The sequence below is a fragment of the Lissotriton vulgaris genome, chromosome 11 (assembly GCF_964263255.1).
Source record: "Lissotriton vulgaris chromosome 11, aLisVul1.2, whole genome shotgun sequence".
In the NCBI taxonomy this organism is placed as follows: domain Eukaryota; kingdom Metazoa; phylum Chordata; class Amphibia; order Caudata; family Salamandridae; genus Lissotriton; species Lissotriton vulgaris.
The window spans coordinates 267362875-267377269 of record NC_141699.1 but is presented as its reverse complement, the minus strand read 5'-3'; the positions used below and the strand labels follow the sequence as shown (position 1 = coordinate 267377269).

General features: G+C 51.4%; 1 protein-coding gene across 11 annotated transcripts in view; it reads left to right on the top strand.

The window, feature by feature from the left end:
• MTMR3 (myotubularin related protein 3) overlaps positions 1–14395 on the top strand; it is a 1591444-nt gene that overhangs the window by 1354137 nt on the left and 222912 nt on the right. For all 11 annotated transcript variants that reach the window (XM_086943220.1, XM_086943217.1, XM_086943214.1 and 8 more), the window contains one exon: positions 10856–10966. In XM_086943220.1, coding sequence (XP_086799346.1) covers positions 10856–10966 — 111 coding nt within the window. The remainder of the gene's footprint in view (positions 1–10855; positions 10967–14395) is intronic.

The window sequence follows — 14395 nt, the reverse complement described above, 5'->3', positions numbered from 1 at the left end:
GAATATAGTGAGTGAGGGTGTGCCCCAGTTATTCCTTGCACCAATACCTGTAATACCCCATGATGCAACATACATTACCGCCTACATCAGCCGGATGCGTCTGAGCACACTTTAGATGGGAGAATTGATCTACCGCCGGGAGATGGGAAGTTCATGTACACAAGAGGGTGGGGGGCGAAGGGATGTTTGGACAATACCTTTGTATCATCTTATGATGCGGATATGCGACAGAATTGTATATTACTAATGTTAATGTCTCCTATTAGTATCAATGTTGAAAAACAAAAAGTTGGGGACATGCACGGGGTGAAAATAGAAAACACCGGCTGATATGTTGACACTGTGTAATGTAATGTGCAAATATACGATACTGCAGCTGTGAATTAAGTTTTTCACAAAAAAAAAACACCTTCAAGGAGCCAGGGAAATTCCTTGGGTAAAATCTGTTTCTGGATGGTTTTCCAAACTCGGTATGCAGAACTTGGGAGATGAGCCCAACTCTATTTTAAAATCTGATATTAAACTACTTAAATATAGGTATTTGGCTTATATAAATGACCAATCTGTTATGAATACCCACAATGGCCCTGCAACTATTATGTTCTTGGCTCATAAGCACTCTGCACTATTTGAAGATTTTTTTTTTTTTCACAACAAGTTTATTGATAAAGATGAGCATATGAGTTAGAGTGGCATCCCACAATCAGGACGATACCACCAGACATTTTTGTCACAATTACAATATAAGTCTGAGCGTTTAAGCACGGAACCAATGCAATCAAGGATATAAGGAAACAGTAACCCCACCGTCATCTTTTCAGTTATCTACCCACCCAACTCCCAGAGCCCTCCCTGGAACCCGCCCTAACCCCATGCATGTGTGTAAGAACTGTGTTGACGTAAGCTCTTGACGTGTCTAGTACGTGTGTGGGAATGGGTTTCGCCGGATCATATGGGGCTAAAGGTCCTCCTCTTGTTCCGCCGGGGGGTCTAGTGTCAAGCCTCTGTAGTCTGCCCACCTCTTCCATATTTTAAAATGTTTACGAGGGCATCCTCGTGCCTCAAAGATTGGTCTCTCTAGACCCATACAGAAGTCCATACCAGCCTTCCATGCAGTCATGGGGGGGGGGGGCCTCACGTCCTTCCATGCTCGGGCCATGTCTCTTTTGGCTACCACCAGCCCCAGGAGGAGTAGGTGTCGCTTATATATATTACCACCAACCCCTTCCAGGATGTGCAATAGACCCAGACGGTGAGTACGGGGAAGGGTCCAGCCCAGCACCTCCGACAGGCAGCCCCATACACCCCTCCAGAAGCCAACCAGTTTGGAGCACGACCATACTGTGTGGAGCAACGTACCCACCTCTGTCCCACATCGCAGACACTCCGGGGACCCAATCAGGCCCGCCTTCCACAGTCGCTCTCGGGTATAGTAGGCCCTATGGAGAATCTTGAACTGTATGAGCCGAAACCGTATCGCTATAGCCGCACCCCTCGGAGATTCTAAGGCCTCCCGCCAATCATCTTCATCTAACGGACCGATGTCTGCCTCCCAGGTCGCCTTCAGCGGAAGAAGGGTGGAGGAGCAATGGGTGACCATAGTCTGGTAAATGCGTGATACTTTCTTGTCCCCAAGGTCACCCATGAAGACCTTTGCTTCGATTGGGCTGAATTCAGGGAGTGAGTCAAGGTTGGTTATACTGGGCGTCAGTGCATGCCGGAATTGTAGATATCGGAAAAATTGAGATTGGTGCATATCGAATTCGGTACTGAGGGCCTGAAAGGACTTGAGAGTCGTCCCGGACATCACATGACCTAGCTGCGAGATGCCTATAGTGTCCCAGCCATCAAAGCCTGATAACTTAGACAGTTCGGGTAGTAAACCGTTGCGCCACAGTGGCGTTTCCGCGGTCAGTCTGCCCCACCAGCCCATGCGACGCAAGGCCTGTCGCCATATCGCAAAGACAAGTTTAGTGACCCTCGGCAGCGACCGACGTAGTCTAGGTGAGTATAGGATGGTGTGGAGCGAGTTATCGCCCATCAATGCACGTTCTAGGGCATAGGCTGGATCCCCACCGTCACCATACCACCAGTCATTTAGAACAAGGAGATGGGCGGCTTGGTAGAATGACTGTATATCCGAAGTGGCCAAGCCCCCACAGTATGTGGACAAAAAGCATGTGCGCAGCGCCACTCTGGCAGCACCTCCCGCCCAAAGGAAGCGGCCCAGCACTGAGTTAACCTGCCAAAACCACTGGGGCGGGATAGGATGTGGATGGTTCGGTAGTTGGTAAATTAGGCGCGGAAGTGCAACCATCTTAAAAATAGCAGACCGGCCAAAGATCGATAGGGGCATTCGAGACCAAGTTTTGACATCCGTCTGGACCCGTTCCCAGACGGGCAGTATATTGCGTTCCCAAGCAGTATCCGCCGAGTTCGAGAGAAACACCCCGAGGTATTTCAGACCAGCCGTGGCCACTTGCAATTCCGAGGCCCAGGGATCCGTCACCGTGCCTCCAGGTAGTACCCATAGGGTGGATTTCCGCAAATTTAGATATAGACCCGAAACCTCTCCAAACAGTTGCATGACCTCCAGGACACGTGGGCCGGAGCGCTGCAAATCGGTAAGGAAGAAGAGGACATCGTCCGCGTATAGCGCAATCTTATCTGACAGGGTGGCATTCCACACAAAGCCCCGTATCAGCGCATCACTGCGCACTCTGGCAGCTAGGGGTTCCATGGCCAAGGCAAAGAGATAGGGGGAAAGGGGGCATCCCTGCCTAGTCCCCCGGCCAATGTGGAATGTCTCCGACACCGCCCCAGCGACGCACACCGAGTCTGTGATGTCCGTATAGAGTAGTTTAATATATGACCGGAAGGTTGGGCCTAGGTTGAGCTAAGATAGTAGTGTAAATATGTACGACCAGCTAACCGAGTCGAAGGCCTTGTTGATGTCGGCCAATAATAACGCCGCCTGGTCCCCTAAGGCTCCAACAGCGTCGATCGCCGCCTGTGTCCGTCGGATATTATGTTGCGTCGCCCTGTGGGGCATGAAGCCTGCCTGATCCGAATGGACCAGGTCTGTGATATATGGAGCCAGGCGGTTTGCTAGGGCCTTGGCCAATATTTTGGCCTCGATATTGATGAGGGAAATGGGTCTATACGAGTCATGGCTATCTGGGGGTCTACCAGGCTTCTGAAAGACCACTATTTCAGCATGGCGCCAGTCGGGGGGCAGTGTGCCCCGTGCCACCTCAAGAACTCGGCGATAGTGTGGCCCCAGCTGTACATGACATTTTTTTTAAAATTCACACGGGTAGCCATTTGGACCAGTAGCCTTACCAGCATTGAGTTGCCCCAGAGCGTCTCCCAGCTCCTCCGCTGTGAGGGGCGCATCTAAGGCCTTCTTGGTCTCGTCCGACACTTGTACGGGCGGTAGTTCTGCGAGAAACCGGGTTAAGTCGCCCTCCGGCAATTGGTCGCATGAGGCGTATTGGGCTTTAAAGTATGTGGCGAAGCTCGCAGCCAACTCGTTAGGGTCAGTCAGGACTTCCCCATTATTGTCTGTGAGACCCGGTAACATGAGGGGCTGGAAGTTGTGTTGGCATAATCTATGGAGCATTGAGCACGACTTATCCCCCTATTGATACACCCTACTTCTTGTGGCCAGCCACGCCTGTCTGGCCTCATCTATCAATAGGGACGCGTACGATTGCTGTGCCTGCAGAAGCAGCCGTAGTCCGATCTCATCGCCACCCTCGCGGTGTTCCTGTTCTAGGGTCACTACTCTCTCAGCCGCTTCCGCAGTCTGTTCCCGGCGCCGCCGACGGGCCTCCGAGCACCATGCGATATCTACTCCCCGTATGGTAGGTTTCATAGCCTCCCACACCACTTCTACGTCAGCCCCCTCTATCCGGTTCTCCAGCCAATAGTGGTCTATGGTTTCTCGCAAATGTTTAGTATATGCCGGTTGTAGTAGATGCCACGAGGACATCCGCCATCGGAACGGCTGCCGTTTTCGCAGGAGGTCTACTCTAACTGAAACGGGGGAGTGGTCGGATAGGCCTCTCGGCAAGATGTCAGCGCTCTTCACCCTACTCAAGCAATCTCGAGGTAGAAACACATAATCTAAGCGTGAGAATGACCCATGTACCGCAGAGACATAGGTATACTCACGGGTTGCAGGGTGCATATGTCGCCAAGCATCCACCCAGCCCAGCCCCTCACTCATTGCATGCAATCTGGTGGGTGAAAGGGAAAGGGGGGGTTCCGGTCACCTCCAGACGCCTCCGGCGATCCACACATACATCCATCACGTCATTCCAGTCTCCCCCTATTACTGCCATTGACCCGGAGACGTCTTCCCACACTGCGAACAGCCTCTCAGCCAGGGCCCACTGCAGGGGGGGGGGGCGTATACACTCCCAAACACCACCGGTTCCGTGCCCACCATGCTTTTATCAAACAGGTAGCGACCCTGGGGATCCACCCATTGTTTCTCATGGACGTATGCTACCCTGCGGTGTATCAATATGGCCACTCCCCTGGATCCCCTGGAAAACCCCGCATGGAAAACCTGCTGATAACCAAACCTCTGCAGGCCCAGTGCCTTTGTGCCCATCATGTGAGTTTCTTGAAGCAATAACACATCTGCCGCTTCCTTTTTCCCCCACCGTAACACTGCCCCACGTTTAATTTTGTCTAATAAACCCCTGACATTCCACGTAATCACCCGCATAGAGTCTTCAGGGAGTCGACGAGTCGATTCAGCCATAGTCCATTGGAGTCCACCACGCGAGCCCCCCATTCCAGCGCCACCCACCGCACGTCACACGGACCATCATTACGACACACACATGCATTTCACTATCTACCCCAGAAAAAAACACCAATCCCCTAGTCCCACAATCCCCAACAGTTCCCAACCCCAACTCAGCAGCCACAACCCTGACCGCCCATCCCCTGCCTCCCCCCACCCTATACCTCAATGAACTATGAAGTACCTGTCGCGGCATGGGTAGTCCCGAGACCAAAACAGAGGGCCCGGGCCCACCCATACCAATGGATCCCAACATCCCAAAAAAGAACAGCGAACTCACCCCCCCTCCCTCAGTGTCCCTCTCTCGAACGGGAGAGTGGTAGCCACTATCATGTAGTCCCCGAACCCCCACCCCACAACCCTATCCACGCTCAGTAGACATAAGCAGTATTGTCACAAGGCTGCGATACAGTCAGTGATACAGCGGGTCTCAGGCGACCAGGTGCACCCAGCCAGGATTCACAGCATTAAAGGCAGAAGAGGGAGCCGAGGCCCCGGAATCGTCAGTGATCCGTGCCAGATTGTTCTGAATCCTCGGTTCTACCAGCGTCCTGTGTGCCATCGGCCGAGGCTGCGCGCTTGCGTGATTTGGAGCGTTTGTTCCGTCCGTGCCTTGACGTTCGGTCTCTTTGTGCCCGAGGCGAGCCCTCAGGGGAGCCTGGGTTGAGCCCTGGTTGAGAATTCGGTCTGACCTGCACCGTTTCATCTGTCCATCTGAAAAGGTCCTCCGGTGTATCAAAGAACAGTGTCCGGGATTGGAAGATCACCCTCAGGCGCGCCGGGTACAGCAAGGAATATTGTAGCTTAAGGCCTCTCAACTTTGCCTTGGCGGCCATGAAGGAATGGCGCTGCTGCTGGACGAGTTTGGTATAGTCAGGGAAGACCAAGATCTTTTGATTTTCATATAGGAGGGTTTCCTTATTTCTAGCTTCCCTCAGTATGGCGTCCCTGTCGTGGTAGTTCAGCAGCCGAGCGATTACCGCCCTAGGTCGCTCGCCCTCAGGTGGTTTTTGCGTCAGGGCGCGGTGTGCTCTTTCGACAATAAAGCATGTAGATAGCGACCCTGGGGGCATCCATGACTCCAGCCACTGTGTGAGGAATTGTTCCATGCCACCCTTCTCACAGCGCTCCGGAAATCCAAGGAAGCGGAGGTTGTTGCGGCGTGCCCGCCCTTCGGCATCTTCCACGCGGAGCGCTGTGATCCGCTGCGCAGTTTCCATCGCCGCCATTTTCTTTTTAAGGGTATTCACGTCGTCTTCCACCACGGACACCCTAGATTCGGCCTCCGTGATTCGCGCCACGGCGTTCCTCAGGTCCTGGCGCAGCAGGGTCACATCTGCGCCAACCGCCCCTATTTTGGCATCCAGCATGTCCCTTGACTGGATTATGGCCGCCATAAGGGCTGCAATGTCCGGCCCCCCTCCAGGCGGGCCACCCCCTGATTGCCCAGGGCCCCCACCAGGCCCCGTGAATTTGTCGATTGTCACTTGCTTAGTGGAGCTGCTACCCCCCCTGGTCATGATTGCAAAGTCGTTAGGGCCACCGATGGTCGCCGTCCCCCGGGAGGGAGGGGAGTCTCTGACAAGTCGCTTCGGGATGACCCAGTGGTGGGTATAGTGCCGGACGGACTTCAGCCACTGCCCCCAAACGCTGCCCCCCCAACCGCTGATGGTCAGGGCCCTCAGTGACCAGTATCGCCCCTCCAGATGGTGCGTGGGCCCACTGCGTCTCGCGCCGATGTCCCCTCTGGTCTGCGGGCCCGGGGGTGGGGGTGGGGGGGCCGGGGGAGGGCCTCTACTCACTGCTGCTGCCAGTCGGTCCGAAGATTCGCCTCTGTACGCCCACTGCCGATCAGGATCACCAGGGTGTCCGTCCCCCTCTGACGCTGCCGGCCGCGAAAATCGAGGTCCCGGCTGTGCCTGGTCCACCAGGCCTCAGCTGCTCCGGTCCGCTCGCCGCGTCCACACCTCTTTCAGGCCCAGTCAGGCCCCAGGAGAAAGATCGCCAGCAGTCACTTGGCCTTAGTGCAAGCGGACGCCGCGGCCGTCCCCGGGCCACGATGCACTCCACAGCTGCTCCAAAATCGAGGCCCCGGCTGCTCCGCAGTCCACTAGGCCGCACCTCGCACCCCGCTGCCTAGCTCCGCTCGGGAGCGCGAGATCGCCACTGAACACACCGGATGGTCGCTGGCGCACCCGGTAAGCTTAGCCCCGTTTTGGTTGCGGGTCTCGGGCTCGGGGACCAGGATAAGTCGTCGGATCGATGGCGGGCCGGCGGGAGCTCTAGCAAGCTGCGACCGCCATCACCGCTTGCGTAGCCACGCCCTATTTGAAGAATTTTTAGATTTAATTTTCCCATCTCCACCCAGAAACTTGTATATAAAATTTCGCTATGGAATTTTACCACTGAGAATCCTTACAAGCAAATGGTCAGCAAACCAAGAAACTGAAATCTGCCCTATTTGCGACCTGGCACTTGAAGATGAAAAGCATGTACTGTTTTTTTGCAGGAAGTACTTTTACATACTCCGTAAATGGCTAGTTCCCTTTTGTCGTAGCAGGGCCACAGGCCGTCACCTAGAAGCCTTTAGGATCCTGAAAAGTGATGCATCACAAAAACAGTATTTGCTGTAAGTACATTTTTAGAAGCAATGTGGTATAGGAGAGCAAGAAATCTAAAGGCATTGGAATAATGAGTTTCATTGGTTGATCATTTCCATTATGTATTGCAGTTAATTACATGCATTGTACGCACTATGCGCAGTCCCTTATTTGTATCTTTGCACAACCCTTAAATGGTATGTGAATATAGATTTGCTTATGCACAGAAGGGAAATTGTTGCTGGTTCAAACAAATGACTATAAAGTGAACCTGATGGTTAGAGTGGTCAATATTTAAAGTAATATATATATTTAAGTTTCTTGTACTTTTTATGGGATGTTTTATTGTGTTTTTATAATGTATTTAAACTGCCTGGAGGAAAATGTTAAAATTATGTACATTATTGCTATTATTAATATTTTAATGAACGGATTGAAATGTTTTCGAAAATTGTAGTGAGGCTGTATTGGTGTATGTTGGAACCTGGGATGTCAGGTCACCTAGGGTAGCCTGGCCTAGGGTAAGACATAAATTCTAGAGGCACAAGTGTGAAGGTTGCAAACCACCCAGCAGTTAATCCACGCAATAACACACAAAAATGACACTACACCAAAGTATGGAAAAATATGAGCTGATTTATAAAAATAATATTCTCTTTGTTTTAGCTCTTAGTATTCACAATTGAAAATTATACATTCAGTCAGGTGAAATAACATTACACTTAAGTCTTGGGAAAAACTACAGCTCAGTATATGCAGATGTCATGAAACCATTAGTATTATTTTAGCAGTGTTAACTTACATCAGTAAACAACATTAATAATACATTTAATTACATTAGACTCCAAACTTTGATGTGACTCAACTTCTATGAAGTGCTCTTTAACTCTCCCTTTTAGTCACTCTAATTACCACCATGGGACACCACTGCAGAAAGGTTTAAGTTGTACAGGTCTGTGCAGCAGCAGTCGCTATTAGACACCAGCTCCCCTACTTAATGAGCAGGTGCTCTTAGAACAGCTTCACCGGCCACTGCAAAATCCCTCAATATCCACTTCCCAACCTAGACTGGCTCCACTGGAGTAGTCTGGGTATTCCAGGAAACCAACTGTCAGTGTAGCCCCTTTCAGAGATTCCTTATGGATGCTGTATACTTTAGTTTGGATTCTCAGCTAGAGCGCTGACTATGTCTCACTTCCCCTGCTTAATCCTCCTTACTTGTAATACATCCTTGAGTTGTAATCTTGCATCACCAGAGGCAGGGCAAAGGAGCTGAACGCTGAGGAGGCTCACCGATCTCTAGGGCCCCTCAGCTTCCCCCTTCCTACTCGAGCCAGCTCCTCCGTGTGGCTTCTGAGCAGGGAAAAGGGAGTTTTCGCCGATTCTTCTGAGCCTCTGCCAGGCTCCTCAATTCCCCCCTCCCGCTCGCGCCAGCTCCTTCGTGAGGCGCTCGAGCGGGGGAAGACGATGCCACACACTTCCGCCTCTGCTCGGCTCTCGGTGCCTCCCCGCCTGGTCCCGCCTCCGCCTTCCTGAAGAGAAGCGGCGCGACCGGGCATGTGCGAGCGAGCGGCGGCTTCAGTTGGAGACTGCTCGGTTCTGCCTTCTCCGGCCCCGCCCACAAGCACCGGCTCACTCGCTCCTTATGCCGGGTTAGCGCTGACAGGACACAGCGCAGGAAAGACGATCCTCCACTACAGCGTCCGCTGCAGCCACCGGTCACAGGGCACACAGGCGGCCTGAACAGGCAACCAGTGCACCACGAAGCGCCTCGTGAAGAGCACGCTCCCAGCCCCACTTCAGTCACTGGGAGATCACTTGAGCAAGGGCAGCCCCAGGTACAGGGAAAAGGGGGGATAAGCTTGTGATATATGGCAATAGACTCCTCACCAGCTCACAGTCCTTATACAGCCACTGTAGTTATATCCTAGGGTCACTTCCCTTGAGTTCCCTTACTGGGCAGAGGACTGCGCTCCGCAGTGCTGCAGTCTCCTTCTCCTGTAGACACCCCCTGTATAATTAGACAAGGGGCGAACTAGGCGCCCAGGGTCTCCAGTCATCCAACGCAGCAGGGATAGGACAAATAACCCAAGGGAGGAAGGGTGGTGAATCAATAGGCCCAAACCTCTGACTATCCTACCCCCACCTTAAGCTACAGCCTGTCCTCCAGCTGACTCTCTCAGGTAGACAAAATGGCTGTCCAGCATTCCGCCTTTTATAGGCTGACCCTCAAAGGTCCAGAAGGGACCAGAAGGTTCTGGAATGCCCTATGCTACTCTATGGGACAGGTTCCAGGTGTGTCAGTTAGGGCAGTTGGTAGCCACCATTTTGTGACTCCAGCTATTCCTGTCAGAACAGGCCTCTAGGCCTGAGGTGAAAAACTATGAGGGGGGGAAAGAACACCTATCCCCTTGACCAACACCTAGAAAAAGCTAGTGGACACAAAAATTAATAAAGGTTTGAGGGGCAAAAAGGGGACAAAATAAATAATTAATTGGAGGGACTACGCAAAAAGCCAGACAGGTCTAACAGTGTATATAGGACCCAGTATTTTTTCCCGCAAATTGATTGTCTGTTTGAGCTTGTTTTTATTTGCTGTGTGTACTTCAATGGTTATTTAACCGAATAAAGTTATTCACTACTACTAAAAGCAACAGTCTTTTAATCAGACATTAAAATCCTTCAAAAAGAACTGAGGCTGTGAGGCAAAACTGCCAGTACAGCGCCTGCTGTAACATGGAAGCTGTTCAATCCTTATAGGAGCCATGTCCTGTTTCTCTTTTTTAAACGAATACAATCTCGGCCTAGCAGGGGACCCTTTCTTTCTTTTGTCTCTTCTGTAAGGTAAAGGTTTAAAGCTCATCATGTTGAGGGCTACATTTTCATATGGTTGCTACAATGTAGATTGAAATTGTCTTTCTCCGAGAGGGAGAAATTCAGTAAAAGCTGACCAGCTTCAGCCTACGGAATTGATGCATGCAATTTAAGTGTGTGTACCTCCATAAAAGATATACCTCTGGATTTAATTAAGAGAAGTGTTCTGGGGACCCTGCACACTAGTGGAAATTATTATTCCACATTTATGACTAAAGCAAGGATTTCTTAGATGCAGAACCAGGATTACAGGTAACTAATATTTCCTTCAGTCACCTCCGTCAGTGGTAACTACCTCTAAATACTTCTGCAACATCGTCCTAGTTTTCTTTAACAAACTCCATCTGCATGGCTAACATTTTTGTAGAGTATATATGCTAGGGCGGTATGTACTGTTATGGGCTACATCACTTAAGGTTTCTTCTAGAGGCAATGTTTCTTGTTTTTAATATTATGGAGGTGAGGAATTGATAAGGGCATTGCTCTTACACTGTGCTTTTTAATTTGTCAATGAAAAAGAGGGTTTTTAAGGCTCACTTCAATTTTCTTTGTTTACCTACAGACTTCCATGCCTGACTTGGAAAGCAATTTGGATCCGAATTGCTTGTCTCGCTGCAGCACAGAGATTTTCTCTGAAGCCAGCTGGGAGCAGGTGGATAAACAGGATACAGAGGTATATACTCCATCCATCTTCTGTTTCACTGTCTACATTCTGCTGTGATTGATGTGCCTTACTCTAACTCTGCATTCCACATCTTATCTGCTATACTATGGGAACTGTGCACCTGCCATCCATCTAACAGCAGTACCATCAAAATGCATGTTTGGGTCTGGGTGTCATTGACTTGAAGATGTTATCCATTGAGGTAGAGAAAATCTTTGTGTTAAATGACAGACCATTGCCTGGAACCTGTTTGCATTATCCTCTTGCAGTTTATGCAATTCAGTGAGTAGATATTTGGAAAATGCTGACTGCCTTACCAAAGATCTGGAGCATTAATATTTTCATAAAATTCTATTCTTCAATGCAGTTCACTTTCAATTTACTTGCAGTATAAATGAACATCTTCTTTAAAGGAAACCATGTTCACTTAGTTAATTGCAGGTTACTCACTATAGCAACGACTTTTAACCCATACCTGCTCCTATAAAGAGGAAGTATAGCTTAACTGAATAACATTCTAGATGACAACGAAAATCCAAATGGCAGTGGTGACACTTAAAATCTTTTATCCTGGGTATTGTCCGCCTAAATAACCCATTAGAGGATTTAATATCTTATTTATGTACTATAGTTAAAATTAAGAGGTCTACACACCTAGGTATCGTGGAGGATTCTTTCTGCATCAACAGTGATCGTTTACTATTAAATGACAGTGAGGAAAACTTTTTTGTGGTTGCTCTTGGGATGTCAGTAAGAAAAGTGATTTTGAGCGAGTAGTACCTTCTCTTTGGGAAAGACCTTGAAGAGATTTGAAGATGAAAAGGCTTCTTCACCATCAGGCTGTGATGTCTTCAGGCAAACAGGCCTCATGTATAGGTTACTTGTTTGATATCACTGTATGTAGTTGGTTTTAAAGGCCCATGAGCCCACACAGCCAAAGTAGTCTTAAGATGTTGAAAAGATGGGGAAGTGGAAGATGGCTCAGGTCCTTATGTCTTCATCTGTACTGGAAGGAAAGCTCAGTAGATTCCAAGTAGGGGCTGGGGTTAATAGTAAAATAATCTTACTTTTGTATTTTGCATTCACCCCTATTGCTATTTTGTGCATGGTTTCTGATGATGGCTTGATTTATTTTTCTGTTCCACTATCTTTTTCTTGGACTTCCTCTTAAAACACAAAATGTTATTCTGCTGATCCGTTCTCACTGTCTTTTAAAAGTCCCAACAGCTTCAAGATTTATTGGTGTGTTTTTATTTAAAAATATGATTAATGGGGGCGTGTCCAAGATGGCGACCTGATCGGACGCAGGCCTCCGCGGCTCCCTGCCCAGATCCCTCCTACAGCCCCTAATAGTGGCGTTTCACCTCCCGAGACCATCACCCACAGCTGACGCCGATTTCTGGGACCGACGGTTGCCCCCTGAAAGCTGTCGCGGATCCTGCGTGACCCCCGTAGGGCTCTGAACCGGAGTGTTATCTCGGCAACGGCTCCTGAAATGGCGGCCGCCACGGTGCGATGACCGGTTCGCACACTCTCTACTCCGGCCCCCGATCATCGGAGGGGCTGATGAGCTGCCTGCAGAGCCTGCGGAAACAATCTGCTGCCCCCGGCCCCGGGTCTGGGACCCACTCTGAACACTGTTTCCCATCGACGCGGTCCGGCCGGCGGTGGAGGTGAGGCCGGCTGGGTGCCATGAAAATTGAGGCCCCGGTCTCGGGCCTAGCAGATTTGCGCAACTGCAGTCTGTACCACAGCCTACCGGTATAACCCCGGGGTGCAGCGGCAGCACCCAAAGCAAGACCGGCACATCACGAGCTGGCTGGATGTCCTCAGGCGGGAGATCCCTCCTTGAGGCCTGCAAAGCTATCGCACCCGGATGGGACGGAGATCGACCTGGACACGCCGGAGACCGACAAGCTGCACCGGGCAGGTGTGCAAAGGTGAGGAGAACAGCGGTGGGCACTGCAGAGGAGGTTCGGGGGGCATACTCGAGCTCCCAGTGTTGGGACCGGCTAGGCCTGAGGACCGCGCTGCGCCGGAGAGGAGGAGGTGGTGGAAGAGCGCGCTTCCCTGGGGTGCTGTCGGCCATTTGTGCCCCGTCCACGCCTTGCCGTCCGTGCATATGGCCACCCAGGGACCGCCTGAGGACCGGTGCTAATGTTTGGAGGGGAGGCTTACCCCGATGCACAACCTAGCTTGACCGCCCCTGCCCGCCCGCTGGTGGTCGCCGGGGAGTGGCGGTGAGACGCCGGGGCTCACTGAAGAAGCTACCCACTGACCTGTTGCCCCTTGGTGCCGCAGTATTATTGAGCCCTGAGCCCCGGAGGCTTCCTAAAAGACTGACGTTGACTAAATCGGGAGAGGCGAAGTGTGGACCGTCATCGACGCGGCGGCTGGCCACCTAGTTCTCCGTCAGGGACCTCCGACGCAGCTGCAAAGGCGCCATTCTCCATACAGCACAACTCGCATTTAACCTCGGGTCTGCCGGACCTCTGCACTTACATCCGCCCCCTGAAACCAGCCGGGGGGAACCGCTTGGACTGCTGGACGCAACATAGCAGGCCTTAGAGGGAAGAAACCGACCCAGACACTCCCAGAGATGTTGGCAAAATCCCAACACAAGGACGGTAAGGACCCACCCTCTCCTGAGACCGCAAGATCGCAGCCGGAACCATCCGGGGACCAAGTGCCCATCACCAGGCCCTTTCTGGAGACATTGTTCAATTCCCTCAGGGACAATTTCAAGTCCTTGAAGCAGGAGGTGGCGGGAGAGGCCAGAGAGCTCAGGCGTGATGTGGAGGGTCTTGGGGAACGAGTAGTCACCATAGAGGAGGCCGATCAGACAAGAAGCAGCGAAATCGAACAGCTCCAACAGGAAGTCCTGAGACTCACGGACCAACAACTGGACCTCCAAGCCCACGCGGAGAACCTTGAAAACCGCTCCCGTCGCAACAACATACGGGTCCGAGGGGTCCCTCGGAAAGAAGAAGGGACGGATGTCACTAGCTTCCTACAAGACCTTTTCCGAAGCATCCTGGGAGAACCTATTGACTTCCCCGTCCACATCGACCGGGCACACAGAGTTGGGCTTCCTAGACGCGCTTCCGCCCCACCGCCGGACATCTTGGCCTTCCTCCCTGACTTCCCACTAAAAGAGAGGATTCTTCTGGAGGCCAGGCGTGCACAACCTCTTCAATTCCAGGGCCACCCGGTCGCCCTATACCAGGAGCTCTCGGCCATCACGCTACAAAAACGGAAGGCATTCAAAGTTGCCACAGACTTTCTGCGATGGCAGGAAATTCCATATTCATGGGGACACCCGTTCAGGTTGATCTTTAAATGGAACGGGCCCTTCACCAAATCCGCTCCCTCAAAGACACTTGCGTTCTTCTGGGTGGGGGGGGGGCTGCACCTTCAGGTTTGAGGGTACGGGTCTTG